This window comes from Cyprinus carpio, chromosome B15, assembly GCF_018340385.1.
Source record: "Cyprinus carpio isolate SPL01 chromosome B15, ASM1834038v1, whole genome shotgun sequence".
In the NCBI taxonomy this organism is placed as follows: Eukaryota; Metazoa; Chordata; class Actinopteri; order Cypriniformes; family Cyprinidae; genus Cyprinus; species Cyprinus carpio.
The window spans coordinates 6,303,598-6,330,657 of record NC_056611.1 but is presented as its reverse complement, the minus strand read 5'-3'; the positions used below and the strand labels follow the sequence as shown (position 1 = coordinate 6,330,657).

Here is a 27,060-nt window from a genome sequence, read left to right as displayed (position 1 = left end):
TTTCATTAACGGTAATACAAGAAAACATGCTGATATTTACTGTAAAACAAACACTTTTAAAATTAAAATGACATGAAACTTCAATGGCTCATGTGCCATTAGATTTATGTTTAGACATTACAAAATCATTATTATATCAATAGAAAGTTAGCTTTTTTAACTGAAGTATACTTTTATTTTTTGCAATTATGTCATAATATTTATATCAAACCTGAATATGTGTTATGTGTGTTATATGTGCATGTATATGCGTGTATACATGATTTATAAGGCTTTGTTCTGTGTTATGTTCATTGTAAAACTTCAAAATTTGTTTATTTTTAATTATTCAAATATAAATATCAGTACAGTATATATACAGTGTGTGTGTGTGTGTGTGTGTGTGTGTGTGTGTGTGTGTGTGTGTGTGTGTGTGTGTTAAATCAGCATTTCAAGCTGTTATGGTCATGTTACCACGTGCCCCTCTCTGTGGGGCATGTTGTCACATTTAACTTTCATAATCTCCGGGTAATAAAGAAAAACATGTACACTGTATTAATGAAACAAGACCACATACAGAATTTGTTCTAGATGTGTATCTTCCTTGTAGTCCTTTTTAATACTATATCGCGCATATGACGCATAAAACGCTCGCATCTGATGCTCACATGATTGGCATCAGTTTTTTTTTTAAACCGAAAGTTCAAACGGGGCATGTAGCCTACTGGTTAAAGAAGGCAGAGTACTAGGTTTTGTGACACAGCCAGTCTGTTTGTCATAATTGTTCATGGCTCATAACTGACCGGGCTTAGAGTTTGCTGAGAGTAAGGTGATCGTGATCAGACGCAGATGGACACTGTGTTTGGCGCAGCTCACTTGCCTTCTCAACATCACACAGTTTCTCTTCCTTTGTCGTCTGAGATTTGAAGTGTTCGCAGATCTGGGTGTTGCTGACTAAACAAACGGAAAGTGAAGTAAGGCTGCTGCTGTCTGTAGAGCAGAGGGACGCATCTCGATACTGCGATTGGATACAGAAGATCAACGCGGATAAACCTGTTTGAGGATGGAGGTATGATCTCGTTTTATGTATTCATTACTTTTTGCCTCTATGTCCTGCAATAAAAAAAAAAAAAAAAAAAAAAAAAAAAAGACATTTGATTTAAAAGCCTATATGAATCCATGTATATGGGACTCTAATAGACTTGTTAACAGTGAGAAAAGTCCCTTGCGAGTCGCTTTGGATAAAAGCATCTGCTAAATGACTAAATTGAAATTGAAATCTACTGACTCACATTTGTTTATATTGACATTAAGGTAATAGTTTCTAACAACTTAGTTTCATAAATGACTAGACTTTTTCGAATACTGTTAATAACAACAATGTAAATGTGTTTGGAGAATAGTAGTAGCTAAAATGTAACATTTATTATTATGACACTTTAAACTGCATGTGTGTTTTAATAACCTGTCTAGTCTCGTACAATATTTGTAAATGTAGTTTAGTTTTCTTGCCTTTACAAATTTAAGGAATTGAGAAATTTATGAGACTCCTTCCGATGACAACCCCTGGTATTTAGTAACATAAAAAAAGGAAAGCACAGAAAGTTTTTTTTTTTTTTTTTTTGGTTAGCTGTGCTACCATAATCATTAAAATTTTACCCATATGTCTGCCGAAATATCTGTAACCATAAATCTCATTTAGTCAACAGTGGCTGAAGTGAGCTACACTTAGCAGATACACTGTAACAGACATATGCTGGTAAAATGACTACTCAGACTGTTTTAACCCTAGATTACCACAAAATAAGGCAGGAAGGGCCGTCTGCAGAATATCTTCCTCTGTTTGAAAAGTAAGAGCATTGATTTTTTTCTCTTAACCACAAGCATTAAAGCTCCTCACGTGGCATGTGGTGGTTGGGTTGTTACTTCTGCAAGTGTAATCAAAGAGCATTCAACTCTTTCCTTGGTGTTCATCTTAAGGTCATTAAAAGGGATGTGAAAGGAGGAGGTATGCTTTTCCACAAAATGTACATGTCAGAATGTACATGACTACCAGTCAAAAGTGTGTGTGTGTATATATATATATATATATATATATATATATATATATATATATATATATATATATTTGCTTTTGCTTTTGCTTAAAGGATTGAAATTAGTTTTGTGGACAAATACAGATTTTGTCTGTATGATTTGAATAAATAGATAACTAAAACAGCCCTCAATGCATGAAAATTACATATATGTATGTAAAGAATAAATAATGACAGGCCATTGTGCATTATTTTTCAATAATCCAACAGACTGAAGTCAGTTATTCTGATTATACCATGGTTACCACACCTCAAGATATTGTTCAGATGTTTTATTTCAAGACCTTTGTCTTTTTTTTTTTTTTTTGTTCTTAAAATGCTCTTGTGTGTAGAACTCTTTTCATCCCCAAACCTTCATTGCTAATTCCAGTTACTGGACAGAAAGAGAGAGAAATTAACTGAGTGTGAATTAGGCCTACAATAAAAATAAATAATAAAAATACATAAATAAATAAATAGAGAGTTAAAAAATTATTTTCTTAGTGTATAGAAATAATCTAATAAAAACTTTTTCTACTATAAAAGACCTTTTGTGGAATGGAAAGATTCCATGGATGTTAAAGGTTCTTCATGGAACCATCAATACCAATAAATAACCTTTCATTTTAAGAGTATAGATGTATGTTTGGTTACAGAATTCCTATACTTCTATTTGTGCTTCCATTGTTACTGTTATTCTACATTGTAGAAAATAGTCATTAAGAATGAGAAGGTGTGTGCAAACCTTTGATTTGTGATAGTGTACATGGAAAGCACCAGTGTGTTCATTTTTAATGGAAAGTTTGCATAGATGAGTGAGAGGAAGAGAGAGAGTGAAGGATGACTGAGAGGGGAAACACAGGGAGGGTCATTCTCATGAGAGAAAGCTCTAGTTTGTGGCATGACTTCAACTTAGTAGAATAATGTAAAGAGAAAAGAAGAACTCCTTAGAGGCACATCACTGCAGAAAGCAACGCCATGTGAGAAAGTCAGAAGGAAAATCCCACATCTCATCACACTTAGAAAACTGGGAGTCCCCTCTGCTTGAGAATGTTGTGGAAGAAGGCAAGAGAACACAGTGTAACTGAAGTTGTAAGAAGGTAGGCTAGACTTGCCAGATATTTGGGCCACAAATATTATGTAATATTGTAGTAAGACAACAATATTTCAAGTGCTATTGGATGCTGTCACAGTAAGTAGTACACACTGCCACAAATGCAGTTATTACAAGAGCTCCCATCATTTAATTTGAAATATATAGAAGTTTAAAGGAACAGTTTATCCAAAAATGTAAATTGTGTAAATATGTATTCTCCTTCACCCTCATGTCATTCCAAAACCATATATATTTATTTCTTCGGTGGAACACAAACGGAGATGTTTTGAATAATGTTGATGCTGCTCTTTTAATAAAAGTGTATGGTAACCAGGGGTCGTGCCCTGTACTTTAGAGTCTTTTAATGTTATACAATATCTTTGTGAGAGAAATTAATTTAAATTGAAGTTGTAAATTTGTTAATAATATAATGTGTTCTAGCTCTTACATCAAGGGGTGTATCTAGAAAATGAATCATACAGTAACAAGGGGATGGCATAAGGACCATGAGCAACATTTATGTAGATAGGTCTTGTGGATTTATGGTCTCGTTTGCACATTTGTGTCCATGAATATTCATTATGGTTGCATTACAATTTATAGTCTATTTTGTTAATTAATAAAAAGTTACAATAGCAGTGTCCATTATTAACAGAGGTGGGATTGTCTGTATGTGGACATTACTGAAGATCACCCAGAACACTACAGTATACATCAACACACTAGCATAGTCACCCAGAATACCCTAGCAATCGAGACAGAGTCAAGACCAAGACCAAACCAGCACTCAAACTCATCATTAAGATCCACGTTTCAAGCCTGAAAAATGTCTTATTTTTAATTTTAATCAGTAAACAAAATCAGAATAAGACACTGTATAGAGCTGTTACCAATCAAATAAATTCACTACTTTGCATAGGATGTGGCACAGAAGTTGCATTTGAATTGGTATTCAAAAAATAATGAATTCACTGCATAAATAATGTTGAGAGAAATGTTTTAAATAATAATAAAAAAAATTGATTATAGAAATATGATGGAAAAACAAACTGAGACTTTTAAATATGACACTAAAACCACCATTAAACTAGGTGTTGGCAAATCACTTAAAGAAACAAAAAAACAATCATTCATTCAACCAAAACCACAAAAGCACCTCAAACCTTCAGTAAATAAATACCGCAAAATAGCTAAAAGTAAAAACATTTTTAGAAATATTTTAAAAACTTTTTAACAAAGCAAAAAAAAAAAAAAACTTTTTAACAAAGTAGCAAGTACATTGTGTGTTATTGGAAGTGTTCCCAATTCCTGTTGAACCAATCAATGCAGCCTAAAAATCCTTTAACAGATTTGAATATTAGAAATCTGTTAGTGTGTTATGTGTAAGCCAGGTTTAAGAAATGGGTCTTTAATCTAGATTTAAACTGACAGAATGTGTTTGCCACCCGAACAATGTTAGGTAGGTTATTCCAGAGTTTTGGCGCTAAATAGGAAAAGGATCTGCCGCCCGCAGTTGATTTTGAAATTCTAGGTATTATCAGATTATCAGTGTTTTCAGAATGCAGTGGACGTGGAGGACTATATATACAGTAATACTATAATGCAATAAGAGCTCATTCAAATACTGAGGTGCTAAACCACTCAGGGCTTTATAAGTAATAAGCAAGATTTTAAAATCTATACAGTGTTTAATAGGGAGCCAGTGCAGTGTTGACAGAACCGTGCTAATATGGTCATACTTACTGGTTCAAGTAAGAACTCTAGCTGCTGCATTTTGGACCAGCTGGAGTTTGTTTATTACGCGTGCAGAACAACCACCCAATAAAGCATTACAATAATCTAACCTTGAGGTCATGAACGCATTAATTAATATTTCTGCATTTGACATTGAGAGCATAGGTCATAATTTAGATATATGATCTGATATGAATATAAGATATTTTCACAAATTCTTTAACAATCATAAAAGCAAAACAAAACTTAAAAATAGAGTATTGTGTCTTGAGCTTAACAAAATGCTAATATCTGTGACGATTCGTGTACCAGAGAGACACAGGGAGAGCGAGAGATCCAATTGCAGGTATTTATTAGTTAAGGGAAATCCAAAATCGTAGTCAATACATCCAAGGTCAAAACCAAAAAGACAGTCCAAACAAAACAAACAAATGAAAGGGACAGGAAAACGGGAACTCGGAATGCGAGATGACTCGGAGGACGAGCAGATAGGAAGAACTCAGGGACTAGAAAGCTGGACACACAAAGGGTAAAGACTCCATTCAAACAACAGGAAAAGACAGGAATATATAGGGAGGCTAATGACAATAGATTGCCCTGCGCCTGGTGCAATTAACAGGAGTGCAATTACTTTGAAGACAGGACCAGACTAGAGGAATTCTAGTGTCTACGGTGAAGTGTCTAAGGGGAAGTGAGCCCACTAGTGGACACCCAGGGAAACAGCGACTAGACAGCGTGACATTACCCCCTCCTCCACGGAGCAGCTGCCAGATGCTCCACCTGAACCCAAGGGAAAAACCAAAGACACAAAGAGACCAGGAGGGAGGTGGAGCGGCGGAGAACCAGGGGGAGGAATGGAGGGCCAGATAAAATGGTAAAACAGATACAAGGGGACCAGGTAGAATGGGGAAACAGAGACAAGACAACCAGGTAAAATGGGGAAACAGAGACAAGAGAAGTGCAACACAAAACAAGGAGTCCAGGAGGGTGGTGGACCGGCGGATAATCAGGGGGAGGGACGGAGGGCCAGGTCCTTAGAGGGAAACGGAACGAAAGACACAGACAAGAAACCCAGGAGGGAGGTGGAACGGCGGAGGATCAGGGGGGAGGGACGGAGGGCCAGGTCCATAGGAGGAAACAGAAAGAAAGACACAGACCAAAAAAACAACAAAAAATAAACACAAAAACACAAGTCCAAGAAGGACATCACGTGATGCCCATCAGGGCGGCGCAGAAGACCACCATAACCGTGTGGTCGGGACAGACGCCCCCCAGGGCGGAGCAGAAGACCACCACAACCAGGTGGTCAAGGCGGAAGCCCCCCCAGGGCGGAGCAGAAGACCACCACGTCCGTGTGGTCAGGGCGGAAGCCCCCCAGGGCGGAGCAGAAGACCACCACGTCTTTGTGGTTGAGATCGGAGTCCCCCAGGGCGGAGCAGAAGACCACCTCAACCGTGCGACCGAACCAGACGCCCCCCAGGGCAGAGCAGAAGACCACCACAACCGTGTGGTCAGGACGGACGCCCCCCAGGGCGGAGCAGAAGATCACCACAACCATGTGGTCAGGGCGGAAACCCCCCAGGGCGGAGCAGAAGACCACCACAACCGTGTGGTCAGGGCGGAAGCCCCCCAGGGCAGAGCAGAAGACCACCACGTCTTTGTGGTTGAGATCGGAGTCCCCCAGGGCGGAGCAGAAGACCACCACAACCGTGTGGTCAGGACGGACGCCCCCCAGGGCAGAGCAGAAGACCACCACAACCGTGTGGTCAGGGCGGAAGCCCCCCAGGGCGGAACAGAAGACCACCCCAACCATGTGGTCAGGGCCGAAGCCCCCCAGGGCGGAACAGAAGACCACCACGTCCGTGTGGTCGAACCAGATGCCCCCCAGGGCGGAGCAGACGACCACCACTCCCTTGTGGTCGATGCAGAAAGCCCCCAGGGTGGAGCAGAAGACCACCACATCCGTGCGGCCGGACCAAGAGGAGGACAAGTCTGGTTGGGCAAGTCTGAAACATAGAACATGAACATGTTAATGGTAGCCTCCGTGGCCACAACAGGAACAGTCGGGTGCCCAGAGAGATCTACTGAGACACGACGAGTCTCTGGAAGTTCCGCAGAGGCGAGTAGAGACTCTGGTAGTTCAGCAGAGACGTGGAACGGTTCTGGTAGTTCATCAGAGACGTGGAGAGGCTCTGGTAGTTCCACAGAGGAGTGACGAGACTCTGGTAATCCCATGGTGTTTATACTGGATTCCAGAAGATCGATGCTGACTTGACTCTGCTCATGAAGATCATCGGTGACTTGCATTTGTTCATGAAGATCATCGGTGACTTGCCCTTGTTCCTGAAGATCACTGGTGACTTGCCTTTGTTCATGAAGATCACTGGTGACTTGAATTCTCCCATAAAGAACCCCGGTGACTTGACTCTGTCCTCGAAGATCACCGGTGACTTGACTCGGTCCTCGAAGACCACACTCGACTCTACTCGGTCAACTAACACCACAGCTGACTAACCCTGACTCCGGAAGGTCGACGGTGACTAACCCTGACTCCGGAAGGTCCATGAGCACCTGACTCGACTTTGGAGGGTCAACAGGAGCCTGACTCGACTCTGGAGGGTCAACGGGCACCTGACTCGACTCTGGAGGGTCAACGGGCACCTTACACTGTAGCTGCCATCCTCTGCAGTGGCGACTCAACTCTGGAAGGCCCACTGTAGCTGCCATCCTCTGCAGTGGCTCCAGGCTGGCGGCCACCTTGTGCAGTGGCGCTGGGCTGGTGGCCATCTTGTACTGTGGTGCTGGCTCAGCAGCCATGATGTGAACACTCCTGGGAATCTCTAGGATCTTAGACAGCATGGAGAAATAATCCAAAAACGCCTCAGCGGCCATCTTGGGCGTTGGCGCTGAGCTGGCGGCCATCTTGCACCGTGGCGCTGGGCTGGTGACCACCTTGTGCTGTGGCGCTGGGCTGGTGACCACCTTGTGCTGTGGCGCTGTGTTGGCGTCCATCTTGCCTCGTGGCGCTGGGCTGACGGCCATCTTGTGCAGTGTCGCCGGACCTGCGGCCATCATGGGCAGTGGTGCTGGGCCGGCGGCCATTCTGCGCAGTGGCTCTGGGCTGGTGGCCATCTTGTGCAGTGGCGCTGACCTGGCGTCCATCTTGCCTCGTGGCGCTGAGCTGGCGGCCATCTTGTGCTGTGGTGTTAGGCTGGCTTCCATCTTGCCTCGTGGTGCTGGATTGGCGGCCATCCTGTGCAATGGTGCTGGGTCGGCGGTCATTCTGCGCAGCGGCGCTGGGCTGGTGGCCATCTTGTGCAGTGGCGCTGACCTGGCGTCCATCTTGCCTCGTGGCGCTGAGCTGGCGGCCATCTTGTGCTGTGGTGTTAGGCTGGCTTCCATCATGCCTCGTGGTGCTGGATTGGCGGCCATCCTGTGCAATGGTGCTGGGTCGGCGGTCATTCTGCGCAGCGGCGCTGGGCTGGTGGCCATCTTGTGCAGCGGCACTGGACTGGCGGCCATCTTGTGCAGCGGCGCTGGCTCGGCAGACTTGCGTCTCCTTTCCCCTCTCCATCCACAATGGAGAGACGGCGGCTCCCCTCCGAACTCAAGGTCGACGGGGGGCCATATAGGAGAGTGATGCCGGACCTCCTCTCGACCACTCACTCCTGAGCGACCTCCCCTGGTCCCACGAAACACGACAAGGCGAGTACCCTCAAATCCATTCCTCACCCGCTCGGTGACTGGGGAGGAAATATGAATGGACATACCGCTGGATCTCTGTCTGGATGGAGTCTTTCTGTGACGATTCGTGTACCAGAGAGACACAGGGAGAGCGAGAGATCCAATTGCAGGTATTTATTAGTTAAGGGAAATCCAAAATCGTAGTCAATACATCCAAGGTCAAAACCAAAAAAGACAGTCCAAACAAAACAAACAAATGAAAGGGACAGGAAAAGGGAACTCGGAATGCGAGATGACTCGGAGGACGAGCAGATAGGAAGAACTCGGGGACGAGAAAGCTGGACACACAAAGGGTAAAGACTCCATACAAACAACAGGAAAAGACAGGAATATATAGGGAGGCTAATGACAATAGATTGCCTGCACCTGGTGCAATTAACAGGAGTGCAATTACTTTGAAGACAGGACCAGACTAGAGGAATTCTAGTGCCTACGGTGAAGTGTCTAAGGGGAAGTGAGCCCACTAGTGGACACCCAGGGAAACAGCGACTAGACAGCGTGACAATATCAAACACTAAAAACAGCTGCAAATCTTAGTGTTCTAACTGCTATTTGAAGAGAGTTCCAAACTGATCACCTTTGAGGTTCCATGACAGTTGCCTAAAGGTGCATTCATGCATACTTATTCTGCAAAATTGTGGCCGATATCAAATCAATTATAGGTATCCACATGATCGTGAGTTTTGAGTGAGGGTGAAAAAGTTCCAGACACATCATCATTTTTATTGGAAGAAAAAATAATTTTCATATCTGCAAATTTAGTTTGTTAACTTTTAGGACTACACACATGTACAGAGTCCTTAACACTAACCTTAAGCCAAAAACTTTGTATAAAATCCTTTTTCAAGCTGTAGATGTGTAATAAATAAAGAATAAACATCCTGCCCAGCTTATCTTTACTATTATACAACTTGTCTTACTGCATTTTGCTTTACTGTCAAACATTGGTATTAATTCCTTGTGCACCCCTAGTCTATGTCACAATGTTCCCTCCTTTCAGGCCTCATGATATGCTGTTTCTCCCATTCCTTTGAGTGATGTAGCACACAGAGAACCTTTGTGAAAACACAAGCTGTGTGCCTGAAAGGCCGGTGAAGGCAGTGGAAAAGTGTGATCTTCCGATGATGTAAAATTCAAACACATCATGTTTTCCTGGAATGGATGACATGGAGACTTACTCGCCTGTTCTCATATTAATGAGATGTGGAATGACCATATTATTTGCGTCTTAGTTGACTTTTTAAATTTTTTTCCCTACTTTTTTTTTTTTGAGTTTATGTTCAATATTTTTCCTTTTACCTCATATATAGTGTATATCGTCATGACCCCAAAAAGGTTTGAACCTTGGCTGAATTCTCAGAGATGAGTGTCCAGAAAACATGAATTAAAGTAAATTGCATCATGTGCATCATGTGTCTACTGATAGCATTCACTTCTATGACAAAGACTCTTTAAGAGAAGCATCAAAGGTGTACCAAGAGGTCAGCTGTCAAATTTTCTTGTACATGATTAGAGACGTAACAAAAAGTACTGTGGTGGTACCGTGGTGTGTGATGATAAGTATGGTAGTCAAAGATTTGTCAAAGAATTACAATGGGACTTTTAAAACAGGTTTATAATATCTGGAGAAAAAGGTCCATTAGCATTCGCATTTATCTCAATGGAAGTAACTCAGTTATAGAGCACAGAACATGCTAAATAGCTAAACCCTTAGCTAAACTGTGGTAAAATCACTGTAATGCAAAGACTGAAGTGGTTTACTGCTGTCATGATAATTCACAGCATAAATTGTAATACATTGTCTGCAGATTTGACAAAAACAGGCAATTTTGTTTTTTTCTGTGGTATCCTCTCGCACTAATTTACGCCTTTCCAAAGGAAGGAGATAATCTGAGATATGACACATGTTGTGTCTGGTGCTCTGGTGCCGTAAATTCAGCTGTCTCTGGAACAGTTTTGCTGTTGGATCCTCTTGTGACTGTAATTTAGTTGCTAGTTTTGCCAGTCAGAGAACCATCTGCTTAAGACAGCCCTGTGGGAAACTTTGTGGTTTTCCCTTATACAGTAAATAAAGGTTTGGTTAGAACTAAAAAGAGATTTACAGTCTGATATCTTCATTAAGAACTTTGGTGGTTCTTTAGTAAACTATATATGTACTGGTGCTTTAAATGTGCACTTGTAGTTTACTACAAATCTAAAAGATACAGTTAAAAGCCTATACTTGCAGATAATACAGTAGTGTTTAATTAAAAGGCCACTTAAGTGTTCTTAAAGAGAGTACACTATCATGACTATACATCTGTAAACACATTCATATAAGTGCATTTTGTAATAATATTAAATTAGAAGTTTTACTTTAAAACACATTATGTCATTGTTTTTTTTTCTTTCAAACTTTTGTTGTGCTTTAAAGAAGTGCAATTATTTTGATGTATTGACTAACATACTAAAGCACATGTAAAGTACTTGATTATAATTTACTGTAAACCAGTGAATGTTACATTTTAAGTTAATATATTTTAAATGAACTAAATTGAAAAATAAACATAAAAAAATTAAAATTAAAAAAAAAAAAGTTGTAATGATAATGTGCACAAAAATAAATAAAAAAAAACTATCAAACTATTACACAAAAAATCTCTCTCTCTCTCTCTCTTATAAATATATTAATGACTAAATATACCATATTTAAAAAAAACCTAACCCAAAAAGATAAAAATCACTTAATCATGTCATTTTTGGTTAAAATGGATTAAGGTTTTATGGCCATTGTTGTAAAAAACCTACTCTGTGTAGCTAGACATAACTTTGTTTTCTTTATGGGTTTTGTTACTCAACAGAAACACTATCAGTGTGGAAGCACAACATATACCTGCTGTTAGGCTGCTGTTGTGAAACAGTCCCGAAAGTGAATTTGTTTCCATTAGAAATTCCATTTTGCAGTTACTGTATACACTGCTTCAACAAAATTTGAACCAGTGTGTCTCATACCACAAACTGCACATGAAGTTTCTGACATGGTTTTGCTCAACTTTAACTGACCCAGACCCTCACAGGTCGGTCTGCGGTTTATTTCTCAGGCCACAGCACCCTAAAATAGAGCTTTCTGTACTCCCACTCCCAAAGCAAGCCCATAATTCCCACCCGCCTTTTATCCAAACATAGGGTTAAAACGATCTCTGTCTTACTGATGTAGGTAATGTTGGGAAATATTCCAAAAATCTCCATTGTGATGTTTTTTTTTCTAGGGATTCCTTCTCAAGCCCTCTTTACCAAAAATACAAATAAGGGTGGGTTTAAAAAACAGACAAATTCCTGACCGTGTTGTCCTTGTTGTGAAGTTTACCCTATTTACGGGGGCTTTGTTTTCGAGGGACAGGAAAGAGTTAACAATCATGGGCACCAAAATAATGAGTCAATGGGTGGGTGGTCCCAGGGGAATTCTGCTTATCATGGGTGAAGCAGAGGAACTGCAGGAAATGGAGGGAAGTGGATTGGGGGAAACACGTCTTCTTTCTGTGCTTGTAAGCACAAATGTGTGCAGTGGTATTCAGAAAGCGTGTGATATTAAGTGAGAGTTTGTGCTTTTGTGGCTGGAGGAAGCAAGGCGAGTGGGGTCACCATGTGTGTGGAAATCTAGTTAAATAAAGTGTGGAAAGTGTGTATATTTAGGAGATTTGCGAAGAATGTTGTTGGAGAGATGTATTTCAGTTTGCAAAGTCTGGCAGAGCCACATAGAGAGAAAAAGGCAAGTGTAAGATAAGTTCTTGCCAAGAACAAGTGCTTACTCTTGTGTTTGGGGCATTGAAACATACTTTGGGATAATGTTCAGCACAGATTCAGCCATGGCGAATGCTTTTCTAAAATGTTCTTCAGTTTTCAGTGAAACACTGATAGATTCCTCGTGATGAGAGAGAGATAAACTCCCCCAGGCAGTAAGTGTGATGCTGGTCAGCTGTGTTGCTGATAAACTCAGAATACACCCATGTTTATTCTTCAATGGAAAACAGCAGCTGTGTCCAGAGTATAAAACTAGTGTGCTGCACACTACAAAGTATATCTCACAATTGTGACGTTGTATTTCTTATTAACAAATTCTGACAAATCTGACATATCTGACAACTTTTTTTTTCATAACTGGAACTTTATATCTCTCAGTTACAAAGTCATATTTTCTCAATCACAAATATATAATTTTATAATTTTTATATAAATGAAATATCCTAATTGTAAATTTATATCTAACAATTGCATTTTTTTCTCACAGTTGCGACACTCTATCCTTCAATAACAAATTTATATATCACAAATTCAACTTTTTTTGTCTCTAACTGCAATCTTATATCTTTTGTTCACAAATTTATATGATTTGTGTGATTTTAGATCTCACAATTGCAACTTCTTTCTTATAATTTTGGTTTTATATCGCACAATTGTGACTTTATTACTTTCAAAAACAAATTAATATCTCCCAAATTCAACTTTTTTTTTCTCACAAATACAGTTATATCGCTCATTCACAAATTTTTATATCATACTAGTTACTTTATATCTCAAAATTGCAACTTTATTCTCATAAATATGACTTGATGTTTAATGTTTAAGCTTTGTAGGCATTCTTAAACTGAGTGTAGCAATGATCCAGTGTATTCATCTATTCGTCTATTCGTCCATCTTTTTTATATTTTATTCTTATATTTTTATTGTTTACTTTTATTTAATTCTTTCATAGCTGTATTTATGTATATTTTCATATGTGTTGTATTCTTTAATAATTGCACTGTCCATGGAGCGGACCTTACTCACATTTCACTGCTGGTTATATATGCTCTATATAATTGTGTATGTGACGAATAAAAAAAACAAAGCAAAAAAAAAACATTCTTGAATCTTGATGTCTTCGTCACACAAATTTGTTGTTATCAACACAGTTGACAATTCAACACGTTAAACTTTATCTCACAATATTCTTTTTTATTTCTTTTTTTACTTTGAGGTGGAAACAAGCTTCAATACCAGAGAGCAGTGTAGCTGATGAATGATATAAAGCTGATAAATAAATGATATAGGCCAATAAAATTTAATTTATGTAAAATTTACACATACTTTTGCCTTTATTATATAAGACATTGGAGAACTCAAAGAAAGTTGGAGGGAGAGAGAGGGAGAGTGGAAATGGAAATTTGAATCAAATCCTGGATTCAAACTCTGGTCTCTGGTTGTTTTGTGAAAAACAAAAATCTTGCCAGTCTGATTAAAACATGAAATTATCAGATGATGTAATAGAAATCACAGCTAATTGATACATTCAGATACACACAGTATGCATACTAAAAATGCATACAAAAATAGAGCGGTAATGTGCTCTTCCAAGTATAGCCAGCCTCTCTTTGTGGTTCTGATGTCACCATTTCTTAGTTTTGAAAGGTCTTTCATTTTCCAGTTGTTCTTAAGTAAGAAAACATGTCTAGTAAAAACAAGCACATGCTGAATTTTGATCCCATTATTGCATCATGCTTGTCTTATGTAATGGGCCCGAAAAAGAATCCCAAGTGTAAAATGAGCAGTAGGGTGTGCACTTTCCTCCAGCAAGCTTCCTCACTTGTGTTTGGTGGTCTGAGCTTCACTACAGGCCCTGTGGGATTCTGTGTCAGTAAAGTGAGATCAGGATACTGTGGTCCATCAGCAAAGAATATCTATCAGTTTAAGTGAAACAAACAGTTTCTGCTTTTCTGCTTGCAGGAGGAAACACCAGTCAAGCTGTCAGTAGCTCAGCTGGCTGGAAAACTCAAAGGTCATGCACTGCCAATGCCAGGAAACATGGAGGTAGTGGAACATCTGACATCTTTCTGTTTGTCTCTTGGTTGTTCCTATTTAAAATTACATTTGGTTTTATTTATATATCGATAACATTAAATGGTTCAAAAATCCTTGAGAAATAATTCTGAAGCAATGTGTCAGTGTTGGTCTACAAATTAACTGAGTCAGTTACAAAGTCTACTGACATTTTCTATTTTCAGACCCACTTGTACTAATGTATTTTAGCTTACAGTATGGTTCTGAATTGCAGGTGATATCTGTGAGAAGACCCCCATGTTCTCTGGTGATAAACAACCAAAAAGATGAAGAACATGAAGAGGTGAGCATGTTACCACTGACACATTTGTTACTAATTGAGTTATAAATATCAATAGATGATGAATGTTAAAACACCTTGTGATATCTTAATGCCAGGAATCCATGTAAAATGGTCTCATCTCAAATGTCTTTGAAGTCACTTATTTTTCTGTTGCAGAAGTCGTCTGTCTGCCCTTATCCTCCTAAGATGAAGATAAAGAGTTCACCCTTCATTGAAAAACTACAGGTGAGATTTCCTTGATTATCCGCTTCACACAAGATTTTAGTTTCAGCCAGCTATTTGCACAAGTTTTCACCATCTTCACCAAGGTTGCTTATCAATTTCACATATTTCCGAAGTTAACTTTTATTCAGGTAAAAGGAAACCAGTTTTTCTCATCAAACTATTTGCTGAAATATGTAATTAAGAAGTAACTTGCATGTAACTGACACATTGCTAAACATTAAGAAGACAACGATGAGTCCAAACAGACTTTAATTAATCCACAAAGAGATCAACCAAAGTGTAGTAACACAATACCAGATGAAGGAAATGAACAAAGGGAGCTAATGAGTTATTTTTTTTTCAACTGCTTAAATTTTTCAAACTTTGCCTCTTTTTAAAACTGCACACACAAAATGCCTCACATCTCTTGCAAAATGGAGCACTGCATTAAAAATATCAAAAACATCTCAAAAGCAAACATTTGTCTTATGTTGAAAATACCTTTACCATAATATTAGATTTTTGGATATTTCACACACACACACACACACACACACACACACACACACACACACACACACACACACACACACACACACACACACACACACACACACACACACACACACACACACACACACACAGTTATTCAAAACCTAAAGCTCTTCTTTTATGAGCTCCTATGTACATTTCTGTACAATATAGAAAGTAATTGGCAGAGAGATGTTAAATAAAATAATAAACACGAAAGTAAGATTGAAACCAAACTTTTCTTACTGTAAGCATTTATGGTAGTGAATACAGTATTACAATACAAAATAAAAGAAATACATCAACCATGCGTAGTTGTGTAGTTATAGACCTATTCTAAAGCCATAATTGGTTGGTGTTAAGTAAAGCAATGAGTGTTTGCACATGTGAGGAATTAGTGTAAGGGACTGATGAATTAGTTTGGCATTTTGATTTTGGTTGTGTTTGAAACAGCAAATCAAGATACTTCCTGTTAGATTTGTGTGTTACATAATGAATTGTGTGTTTTGTTTTGCAAAAAGTCAAAGGCCAACAATTAGTGTATGGTTTTGCAGATTTGGTGTGTGATTCTGGTGTTTAAAGGGTTACTCCACTGCAAAATGAAAATTTTGGCATTAATCACTTAGCCCCATGTCGTCCCAAAACCCATAAAAGATTCGTTCGTCTTCGGAACACAATTTAAGATATTTTGAATGAAAACTTGAGACTGTCCCTTACACTGCCAAGTAAATTACACTGTCAAGGTCCAGGAAAGTATGAAAAGCATCATCAGAATAGTCCATCTGCCATCAGTGATTCAACTGTAACGTTATGAAGCAACAAGAATACTTTTTGTACATGAAGAAAACAAAAATAACGACTTTATTCAACAATTCCTCTCCTCTGTGTCTCTCCAAATCACTGTAGCTCCATTTTGGCAATTCTGGGCTGTACGCAGGTGGTGTACACTCTTCTGAATCAGCCGCGCCAGCGAATTGTTTGAGGTTTCAAATATATTTTAAATGCGTATGCTTAATAGGAAACTCCTCTTTTTTTTTTTGTTATTTTAAAGGCCAACTTATTGTCTGTTTCGAACATCAAAATATTAGTCATATTATAGAATTTTGCAAGTATACCTGTTGTACCTGCTGCTACTTTTATACTACTCTCCTGTCACCTAGTGTTAAAAATGTGCTATTGCAAGGGCATATCAAAAACAAGACCCAATGGCTTAAGACAGTGGTTCTCGAACCTGTCCTGGAGTACCCCCAAGCCCTGCACATTTTGTATGTCTCCCTCATCTACCACACCTGATTCAACTCATCAGCTCATTAGTGGAGATTGCAAGACCTAAAGTGGGTGTGTCAGATATAGGGAGGCATACAAAATGTGCAGTGCTGGGGGTATTTAATGGAGAGGTTTGAGAACCACTGGCTTAAGATGTTCAGAATGGCATGCTAAGATAATACTCTTAGTATTTATGCAGTAGTCGTGTATACATAGTGTATACTATACATACGTTAGTAAATGTAGTTCTTCTTTTTTAACCAATGAATTCAATATAATAATATCCACCAAGATTTTTTATCATCTTCTTTAGTCATTATTTTATCAAACTGACAAAATGTGAAACTGGACACTTTAAAGCAGTAGGCAGTATGCAGTGTTAACCTGCAGTTTGCAGTAAACAATATTCATATGCAAACAAAGCAATGTTTTTTAACGCAACTTTTCTGCCACCTAGAGTTTAAATAGTACTACTGTGTGGCCAATACATGCAACTAAACCCCACACAGCATCTCTCATGAGAGGTGTCTAGTTAGTTTGAACTGTCATTGGTCCGTGGGATACGTCTTCTCATAAAAGGGACAGGTCTGGACTGTCTCCTCCAATTGGTTCAGGCAAGGACTCTAATGAGATAATGGCTTAGCCACAGTTGCTGAGTGCTGACCTGTACTAGACTCGACTTAGCAGCTATCAGGCAGTCATGGGACAAAAGGGTTGCCGTTTTTCTCTCTTTGTGTTCTCTCCTGTACAGGTAGGAGATATTAGTTTCGGAATAATGTCTTTCGTTTTACAGTGCAAGAGGAACTTAATTGATTTTTAGTTGTTTTAACTTGCTGTTTCTTTCTTAAAGGTATATGTACCTTTTATACATTTCTGTCATACTGATAATAATATGTGCTCATAAGATTTAGATGATTTGTTGCCTTTTTAGTTTGTTGAGATTCATCTTAGCCAGAACCAGTGGAATATAAACTAAGCCTGATCTATGTCCAACAGCCTATGCCAGAGGTTAACCATGGGTAACACACAGGTAGTCAAGGTAAAGATAATTTTAAGAACATAGATATTACTGTGAATGGTCTGAGGAACATGTCTTTTAATTGCCATTTAAAAGCAATTATTTTTTTAAAAAAGTTTTTTTTTCTTTATTCTGACAGCATTCTACAAACATCAATTACTTATAATTTGTTGTTTTTGTTTATTTTTTTTATTTTAATTTTAATTACTTAATGTATTTTTATTCATTTTATATATTTTAACGTATTAAGTATATTGCATTTTCTATTTTTACTAAAATATTAGCTTGCCATTATAAGTTTTATTAAATTTAATACATTTTTTTATGGTCTTTTTTATTGTATTCTCTTTTTAAAATAATATTTACATGCATAACATTACATTTTATATTTCCATATTAAAAGATTATGTTTCTTTGATAATTTTGTCAAATAAGTTTGATTTATTACTTATTTTTATTTTATTAATTGGCTTTTTGTCTTTAGTAGATAGGAAAGTGGTGATTTTGACAGGAAAGAGGTGGGAGAGAGAAGGAGAACAGGTTAAAGACATGACCCAAGGCAAAACTCAAACCTGAGTTTTATGTTATTATCATTGATATACTGTACTATTATAGTTTTTGTTATTCTAAATTGAATTTATTTTTTTATGTTTTTACTTTAGTCTTAGTAATTTAGCCATTTTTGTTAGTTTGTCATTTTTATTAATTAGTATTTGTTTATTTTTGATTTATTAACTTTAGTTAATTTTAAAGTTACTTTAGAATAACTTAAACTAAATAAACCTTAGAAACTAGCTGAAATAATTTTTTATTTTTATTTTTTTATTAACCCGGCATTGAGCTCAACAGTTATATATCTTGAACAATGCACAGCCCTGTGTGCCACTAAATACATATTTAATAATAAGTAAAATAATCATTTAACTCTCACAATTTTATGTACATCTCATCATCAGTAAGTTGCATTATGGTAATGTGCATTATGTCGTCCACTATTCATGAAACAATTTCATTTGTCAACTAGTTTTGTCTCTATTCAAGTACATAACAGATTCTTTCCTTCTCTATTTAGCCAATCTTGCCCTCTCTCCAACTGTCCTGCTCTCCCCTCCCAAAAGTCCAGAGTCCAAACAGCCACCCACTGCCTCCAGTCCCATCAGCCCCTGCAGCTCCACCCTGCAGCCCACTCAGCTGTCCTGTGAAGAAGAGGCGCCGGTTAGCTTCGAGCAGCCGGTCGAGGGTACTCCACTGCCCAGCATTAACAAGGTCAGTTAGTTTGTCAATATCAATAGCAATACAAAGGATCTCACTTTCCAAAATACATTTAAAATACATTGCTTTACTCTTGTTTCGGAACTTACTGTAATGTCAATGAGACACAAGCCTGTCTCTTAGAAAATATTTACACTTTAAATAAATTGGGCTGACACAAAATCCTATACTAAGTGTGGAAATGTCATGGACATGATAATAGTAAAAAATATATTTAGATGGTAAAAAATTTGCTTTTTTCAAGACTTACTTTTTCAAGCGATTGCAAATATTGTGAGACAATGCAAATATTGGGAGAGAAAATGCAAGATTTCTCTAGGTAATGCAATAATTTAGCAAGAGAAACATGATTTTTTCTCCACATTTCATAACTGTTTTTATCACTATGTCTCCTTGGGGACTCCATAATGCTTTTTGAATGTATATAAAAATATAAATATAAAATATGCATTAAAAATGGCATAAAACATCACTTTGTGAAAAAGATACCAAAATTTGTGCATTTGTTTGTGGGATACTTGGAATTTTTTTAAGTATATATTGTAACAGGTTTTGGATTGCATCAATAAATAATTATTGGAAAGGCCGTGATCACATATTTTGGACTCTGAGTAATAACTTTAAATTCAGCTGATCACTGAAAACTTGTATTTGTTGTAGACCAATGTGAATAGCAAAACATGATCTCTAAGTTCAGCAGTAACATTTTACAGGCTTGCTGTTTCTCAGAGAACCTCTGATGTGTGCAGAATGATATCAGCATCAAGGTGCACGTCCTTTGCGTGCAGCCAGTATTGTTGGCTTAAGCTCTGTGTAAGCCTATAGAGACTGTCCATGCACTGTCTGAGGACATAATAACAGGGTTTGCAAACTCTAATCCAATCAGGCCACTTCTGCATCTCACCCTCTGCACCTCTTCAAAGAGCATTCACAAGAGAATGCAGCCATAACACATGCCTGTTTATATTTTACACGTAGCTGCTGAACTATGTTCTTTAAATCCAGAATGCAAATATAATGTACTACTGTACATTTGACAAATTATGCAGTATACTGTGCATACAGAGCATGCTACATTGAATGTATATGCCACAATGCATTTGTCTCAACTCAACCTTCTAGTTTCATTGTGAGGAATGAATTGGTAGTTATACAGTACCAGCTGTAAATTTAAAATTTTCTCTTACATAAAACATTTTGAAATACATATTATTGCATGTTGCATCAAGTAAATAGGCGGTATGTAGTGCAGGGTCGAATATACTACATTGCTGCTGTTTAGAATTAAAATTTATGTCGTGAAATTTGCAAATAAATCACTCTTTTGATATAGCCTGATGAATGGATTCACAAAAAGGTCTGAATCTGTTTCAATTCAGTTTAATTAATTTGGAAAGTTCACTCACTAACTGAATCCTTTTTAGTGATTTCTCACACTGAAATAATAACGGAACTGGAAACAAAATAACGAGATGTTAGGATGATGTTTAATTCACTGTAGAAACTAAAATAGTCTTTTATTATTTATCAGCAAAGAAGCAACTTGATTCTGTACTGCTAAGGTATATAAACATAAATATACATATAAATATAAATATAAATATACACCCCAAGTCAAAAGTTTTGGACAGTAGGCTTAAGCTTTTTAATGTTTTTTAAAAGATTTCTCTTCTGCTCACCAAGCCTGCATTTATTTGATCCAAAATACAGCAAAAGCAGTAGTATTGTGAAATATTTTTACTATTTAAAATAACTGCTTTCTATCTGAATGTATTTTAAAATGTCATTTATTCCTTTGATCAAAGCTAATTTTTCAGCATCATTAGTAAGTAAATTTTATTTATAGAGCACATTTAAATTCAGCTTACACTGACCAAAGTGATGTACAAAACAATCATAAAATACAGTTAAGCATAAAATAAAATACAATAAAATACAAATAAGTATCCAAGATAACAATACTAATCCATAAATTAAAAATCAGGAAAGGCCATAGAGTAAAAATGGGTTTAAAGTTTAGACTTAAAAACCAAAATAGACAGGGCACACTTAATGTCAAGTGGCAACTGATTCCATAACTGTGGAGCAGCTACTGCAAAGGCTCTGTGACCTTTAAACTTAAGTCATGACCATGGGACATACAAAAGGGCTACATTAGCAGATCTGAGGGACTTAAGAGCAGAATTAAATGAGATAAGATCAGAAATGTATGATGGGGCTTGTCCACTAAGTGCTTTAAAAACAATCAACAAAATTTTGAATTGAATTCTTAAGGAGACAAGAAGCCAGTGGAGCAACGCTAAAATTGGAGTGATATGATCACATTTTTTATTTTTATTTTTTTTTTGCACCAGTTAACAATCTGGCTGCTGCATTCTGGACCATCTGCAAATGATTCAGTGAAGATGGGGAAGACCTAGGTATAAGGAATTATAGTAGTCCGATCATGATGTGATAAGTGCATGAATAACTTTTCAAAGTCTTGAAAGGAAAGTGTTGATTTATGTCTTAAAATGATTTTCAAATGATAATAGCTGTTTTTAACAGCTGAGCTAATTTGTTTTTCAAGGCAAAGCTCAGAGTCAAAAATAACACCAACATTTTTTGCATGTGACAACATATGGAGTGAGACTGTCTCTAAGTTACTAACTATAGAGTTTGTGGTTTTAGAGGGACCAAAAACAATCACCTCAGTTTTTTTTTTTTATTATTATTTAGCTTGAGGAAATTATTCGCCATCCAGATTTTAGAGTCCTTCAGACAGTCCATAAGAGGCTGCAGAGAATGTCTATATTTTAATGGAACGTATAACTCAGAATCATCAGACTAGAAATGAAAAGAGATTTTATATTTTCTAATTATATTAACAAATGGAAGCATGTACAGATTAAAAAGTAATGGCCTCAGAATGGACCCTTGAGGAACCCCACAAGGGAGAGAAACTTATGATGAGGAAACCTGGCCGATAGCCACTGAAATTGTCCTGGATTTAAGATATGACTTAAACAACAATAATGCTGCATAATGTCACATGATCTTTTAGAAATCATTCTAACATGTTGATTTGCTGTTCAAGAAACATATATTATTATTATTATTATCAATATATAATAATTGGGGTGGTGGGGGTATATAAATTAATACTTTTATTCAGCAAGGATGCTTTAAATTGATCAAAAGTGAAGTTAAAGACATTTATAATGTTACAAAACATTTCTATTTCAGATAAATGCTGTTCTTCTAAACTTTCTGAAAAAAAAAGAAACCTGAAAAAATATACTTAGCTGTATAATACTCAGCATAATAATAATAATAATAATAATAATAATAATAATAATGATAATAATAATAATAATAATAATAATAATAATAATAATAATAATAAGTTTTTTGTATGTTTGTTTGTTTTTTGAGCAGCAAATCAGAATACTAGAATGATTTCTGAAGGATCATGTGACTGGAGTAATGATGCTAAAAATTCAGCTTTGAAATCATCAATTATATTTTAACATTAAAATAGAAAGCAGTTTTTTTCTAGTAAAAATATTTAAAATTTTTACTGTTTTTGCAGTACTTTGGATCAAATAAATGAAGGCTTGTGAGCAGAAGAGACTTCTTTAAAAAAAAAAAAAAACCTTTTGACTGGTTGTGTTCATAGCCACATTCAAAAATATCAACATGTTGGACAGTTTTTTTATTTATTTATTTATTTATTTTTGATGAGGGCTTGATGAAAGGCTAGAAATGACCCTATACTGCTGTAGGCAGTACTCTAATATTGCATTCTGTAAATAGCTGTGGGTTGTCGATGGTTATCTTTGCACCTAAACCATCATAGGAAGGAAATATCCACTGCAGGAACCAGTCCTAGACTGAACTGCGACAAGCTCAGGTTGACTAGTCAAGAAGAAAATTGTTAATAAATTTGCTTTTATTTCACTTAGTACTTAAAAGTATCAATAAAAATAGTTCAGTATAATTAAAATGCCATATTACCATATTGATAGAAACAGCCGGGATCACCACCTTAATTTCAGATTACAGTGAAAATTTGTTTTTCAGTAAATGATTCATTCATGCCAATGCCAAACTCTCCTAGAATCAGTTGTGAGTTGATTGTCCTGTGTGTTTTATTTATGAGGTTCTGACCAATTAGCATGCTGTTTAGCATTGCAGCTTAGCTGTAGCATTGCAGCTAAGTAAGTTAAACAAAGTAAATATGTCGGTTGTAGTCTATAGTTTATTAATGTATGAATTCAAATCTAATTCAAGTCTGATTTTATGCATTCACTTCACAGAGTCGAGCTAGGCTGTCTTTTAAGCGACGGCTGCCCACACGACAACACAGGAAGTCAGCATGTGAGGAGGCAAAATGGAATGAAGGAAATGAATCTCCGTGTGAACCATATAGTCAACAGCAGAATGGAGATGAAGGGGAATTGACTGGTGGGCCTTCGCAGGAGGATACAGAAGATAAAATAGACTCTGCTCAACCCACCAATGGCCCACAACAGGAAAAAGACAGGACAGAGCACAGAGATGTACCCCAAGAAAATGAGGGGACCCAAGTAACTGATATAGAAAACAAGCATGAAGTAACTGAAGGAGGATATGAACCTTCTGACTGTAAACAGGCACAAAAAGAAGAGAAGGAAGAGACAGAAGAGGACAGGACAGAAGTGAAAGAGGACAAGGAAGTGCTGGATGCAGAGAACAACCCAGAATAGAAGTAAAAGGGTAATGGTTATCAGAATTTTTATTTTTATTTTTATTTTTTTTGCCAATAAGCATTGATTTAGCAAACTAGAATAGTGAGAAGATTATTGCAGACAACAGTTGAATTACTGGAGTTTCTAACAAACGTTCAGGTGAACTCATTGAGAACAGACTCCAGTATAGATGAAGAGGGACAGTGTCTGAATGCCAGAATTGAACCTCTTTTAGTACTGTTGATTTATGGACTTAATATCGCTAAAGCAAATATTACACAAAGGGTTATACAGTATGTTCAACACACTATCATTTGTAACTCTTATGTTTTAGAGAATTGGTGTTGAATTTGTACAATCTAATTTGAATGTTTGTGTACAATCTCCTTGCACCCCCCCCCACCCTTTTTAATTTAAATCAAATTTACCAACTGTAATAATAATAATAATAATAATAAAAATAAAAATAAAAATAAATAAATAAAAACATTTAAGTTTTATCAAGAGATCAGGTGGGATCTTATAACTAAAATGAATCCATTATATCAAACCCTGAGTTTCTATTCGAACTCTATAGGATATGTCTGAGTAATTCATATGCTTTTATCTTGCTTGCTTTGCTTTTAAATAAACTGATGTAGGATTCTTATTTGCTGTTCAGAGGATGAGAAAGCTTTCACCTTTGGAGAGCATTCTCAATTTTAAAAGTTTCAACCTTCACCTGATCTTGATTATTTATGTGATTCAGTTTACAAAATGACAAAAATCATTGAAATAAGTGTATTTTTATTGACTATCAGTTAATTAAAAAATATCTGACATGCCTCTGGGACAGTCCTAGACTCTGTAAACACCAAACGTTGGCTAGAAATGTTTCGTAAATGCTTCAGAAATGCTTTATCTGTCAGTCATTTTGAGTGTTTAGGTTTGCAGACATTGAGTTAGCTGAGAGGTTTGTGGAGAGGTTGTGTGGTTGCAAATCACAAGTCACTTACTGCACTTTATCTGATGGTTAATGAAATGCAATTTTTTTTTTTTTTTACATCTTGCAGAAAAATTATAAATAACAAGATAAATAATACAAAGAACTAGTGGCAGATATTGCGCAAGCCAAATTCACCAGCAGTCTCCTCCACTGCTGCTATGCAAAGATACTTTAAAATGCCTGGAATGTATCACTGTGACTGCAAAGCTACTGTACTGCATCAATGACCTTTTACTTCCCATATAAGACTGAATAAAGAGCTTTATTTACACTTAACAGATGTTTTCCTTTACAGTAATTATGGGTTAAGCATTTTTAATGGTTAATCTTGAACAAATATATCTGGCCTTTTGTCATAGCTTTCTTTGATAAAATTTAAAGGGATAGATAAGTCAAAAATGAAAATCATCATTTACTCAACCAGTTGACTTTTCCTCTGTAGAACTCAGAAAGAGTTATTCTGCAGAATGCTTAAGCTGCTGATAATGAAAGTGAAAATATGCAAACCCCTTGTTATGAATCGAGGTTCCATCAAAATGTTATTACATAGCATACCGAAATGTCAACTATAATTGATCACGTGATCATGTAAAAACACAAAGGCGAGACGTCACTGACTGACCCCACCCCTAAACACAACTATCACAGTGACAAGAGCAAACCAGGTAACAGTCAGAAATCCCCTCCGGTCTGTCCTCACCCACTGATCCGGAAACTCCCATCACTGCTCTGCAGAGACCAGGGGTCATGTGCGTAAACTGCTCAGACTAGTCTTAAAAGTTAGTCATCTAATTTGTTTCTGCAAGACTGGTCATGATTTTTTTTAATAATCAGTAACACAAAAAAGTAGATTGGTCTAATTTAAATCTGAAAATTAAGGTTGATTACCACTAAAGTAGCTTTTAAGACACAGTCTTAACATTATGTTAATGCAACTGGTCCCAGTACTTGTAAGACTTCAGCACAACGTGTTGCCTTGTTGTAACCTGTTTGAATTAGTATGAATGAAGTTTGGCAACAATGGAAGAGACAGAGTTATTAGTGACTGTCAATTAATTTGTACTTAAATATCAGTCTCTTTCTTTCTATTTTTTTTTTTTATTCTTCTTAACACATATGGAGCTTGACAGCCTCAGTCCTCATTCTCTCTGTAATGCGAACCAGGGCTGTCATTGCACTGTGAAATTGTAAACCTCCCCTTTTGTGTTAAGCGGATGCAATTATGGATTTCATCCAGACACATGATGACAAGGTGAATAAATTTTCATTAGAGGTGACAAGATGAAGCTTCGTGAAGCTTTAAAGCTTTCCAGCTAGAGGTGCTGAAAATCTGTTCATTTCTCGAGGCTTTGAATGCACGCTATATGGACACCTGCTGGTCCATTCTAATCATGTGCAGAAAAAAAAACTACATGGTTAAAAGGGGCTTGATAAATTTAACATACACACTCATAGCCTATCCACCTTTTTTTCCCGTAAGAGCGGTCATGGCCATTTGTAAATTGAATGTGTCTGGCTTCCAGTGCAAATCAGCTCTTTTTGCTGCTTGATATTGCAAACTGGTGTGTCTTACCATATTATTTTAATGTATTATCTTAATTATGAACACACTGGCTTGTAGTGCAAACTGTTTTACTGTTTACTGCACTTTGTTATTCTTCTCGCGAATGAACCGGAAATCTTGCATATTCACAGAAAATGGCTTACTTCCGCATTGAAGAATAAGGTGGATAGTAAACACATGGATCGATAACACCAAAAGTGAACCCACTGCCTTCAAACGAAGCTTTGAACTTCACTGACATCACTTCACTAAAATGATACAAGCCTCAATACAGAGCTCCGTCTGAAAGTACCTGATATTCTTAACAACAAGCCTGGAAGCCTCAGTATTAGTCATAACAGCACTAATTTTCATTGCAGAGCAAAGTCAGTGCTTTTACAGTGCATCCGGAAATTATTCACAGTGCTTCACATTTTCCACATTAGTTATGTTACAGCCTTATTCCAAAATGAATTAAATTTACTACTTTCCTCAAAATTCTACAAACAATACCCAATAATGACAACATGAAAAAAGCTTGTTTGAAATCTCTGCAAATTTATTACAAATTAAAAATGCAAAAATCACACGTACATAGTGGTCACAGCCTTTGCCATGACACTCAAAATTGAGCTCAAGTGCATCCTTGAGATGTTTCTACAACTTGAAGTCCACCTGTGGTAAATTCAGTTGATTGGACATGATTTGGAAAGGCACACACCTGTCTATAAGGTCCCACAGTTAACAGTGCATGTCAGAGCACAA

The 27,060-nt window shown here is 37.1% G+C and overlaps 2 protein-coding genes across 2 annotated transcripts in view; one reads left to right on the top strand and one right to left on the bottom strand.

Moving 5' to 3' along the window:
• Window positions 1-715: 715 nt before the first annotated feature.
• Window positions 716-25,028, top strand: LOC109068434 (capZ-interacting protein-like). Its single transcript, XM_042739006.1, has 6 exons — window positions 716-1,048; window positions 14,371-14,454; window positions 14,699-14,767; window positions 14,924-14,992; window positions 18,858-19,052; window positions 23,357-25,028. Exons 1-6 carry the CDS (start codon window positions 1,043-1,045, stop codon window positions 23,783-23,785), a joined length of 852 nt encoding a protein of 283 aa, XP_042594940.1. The 5' UTR covers window positions 716-1,042; the 3' UTR covers window positions 23,786-25,028.
• The window catches only part of LOC109079103 (NACHT, LRR and PYD domains-containing protein 12-like), a 30,026-nt gene continuing 21,834 nt past the window's right edge, over window positions 18,869-27,060 (bottom strand). The window contains exon 12 of the mRNA XM_042739005.1: window positions 18,869-18,982. Coding sequence (XP_042594939.1) covers window positions 18,943-18,982 — 40 coding nt within the window. The 3' untranslated portion in view covers window positions 18,869-18,942. The remainder of the gene's footprint in view (window positions 18,983-27,060) is intronic.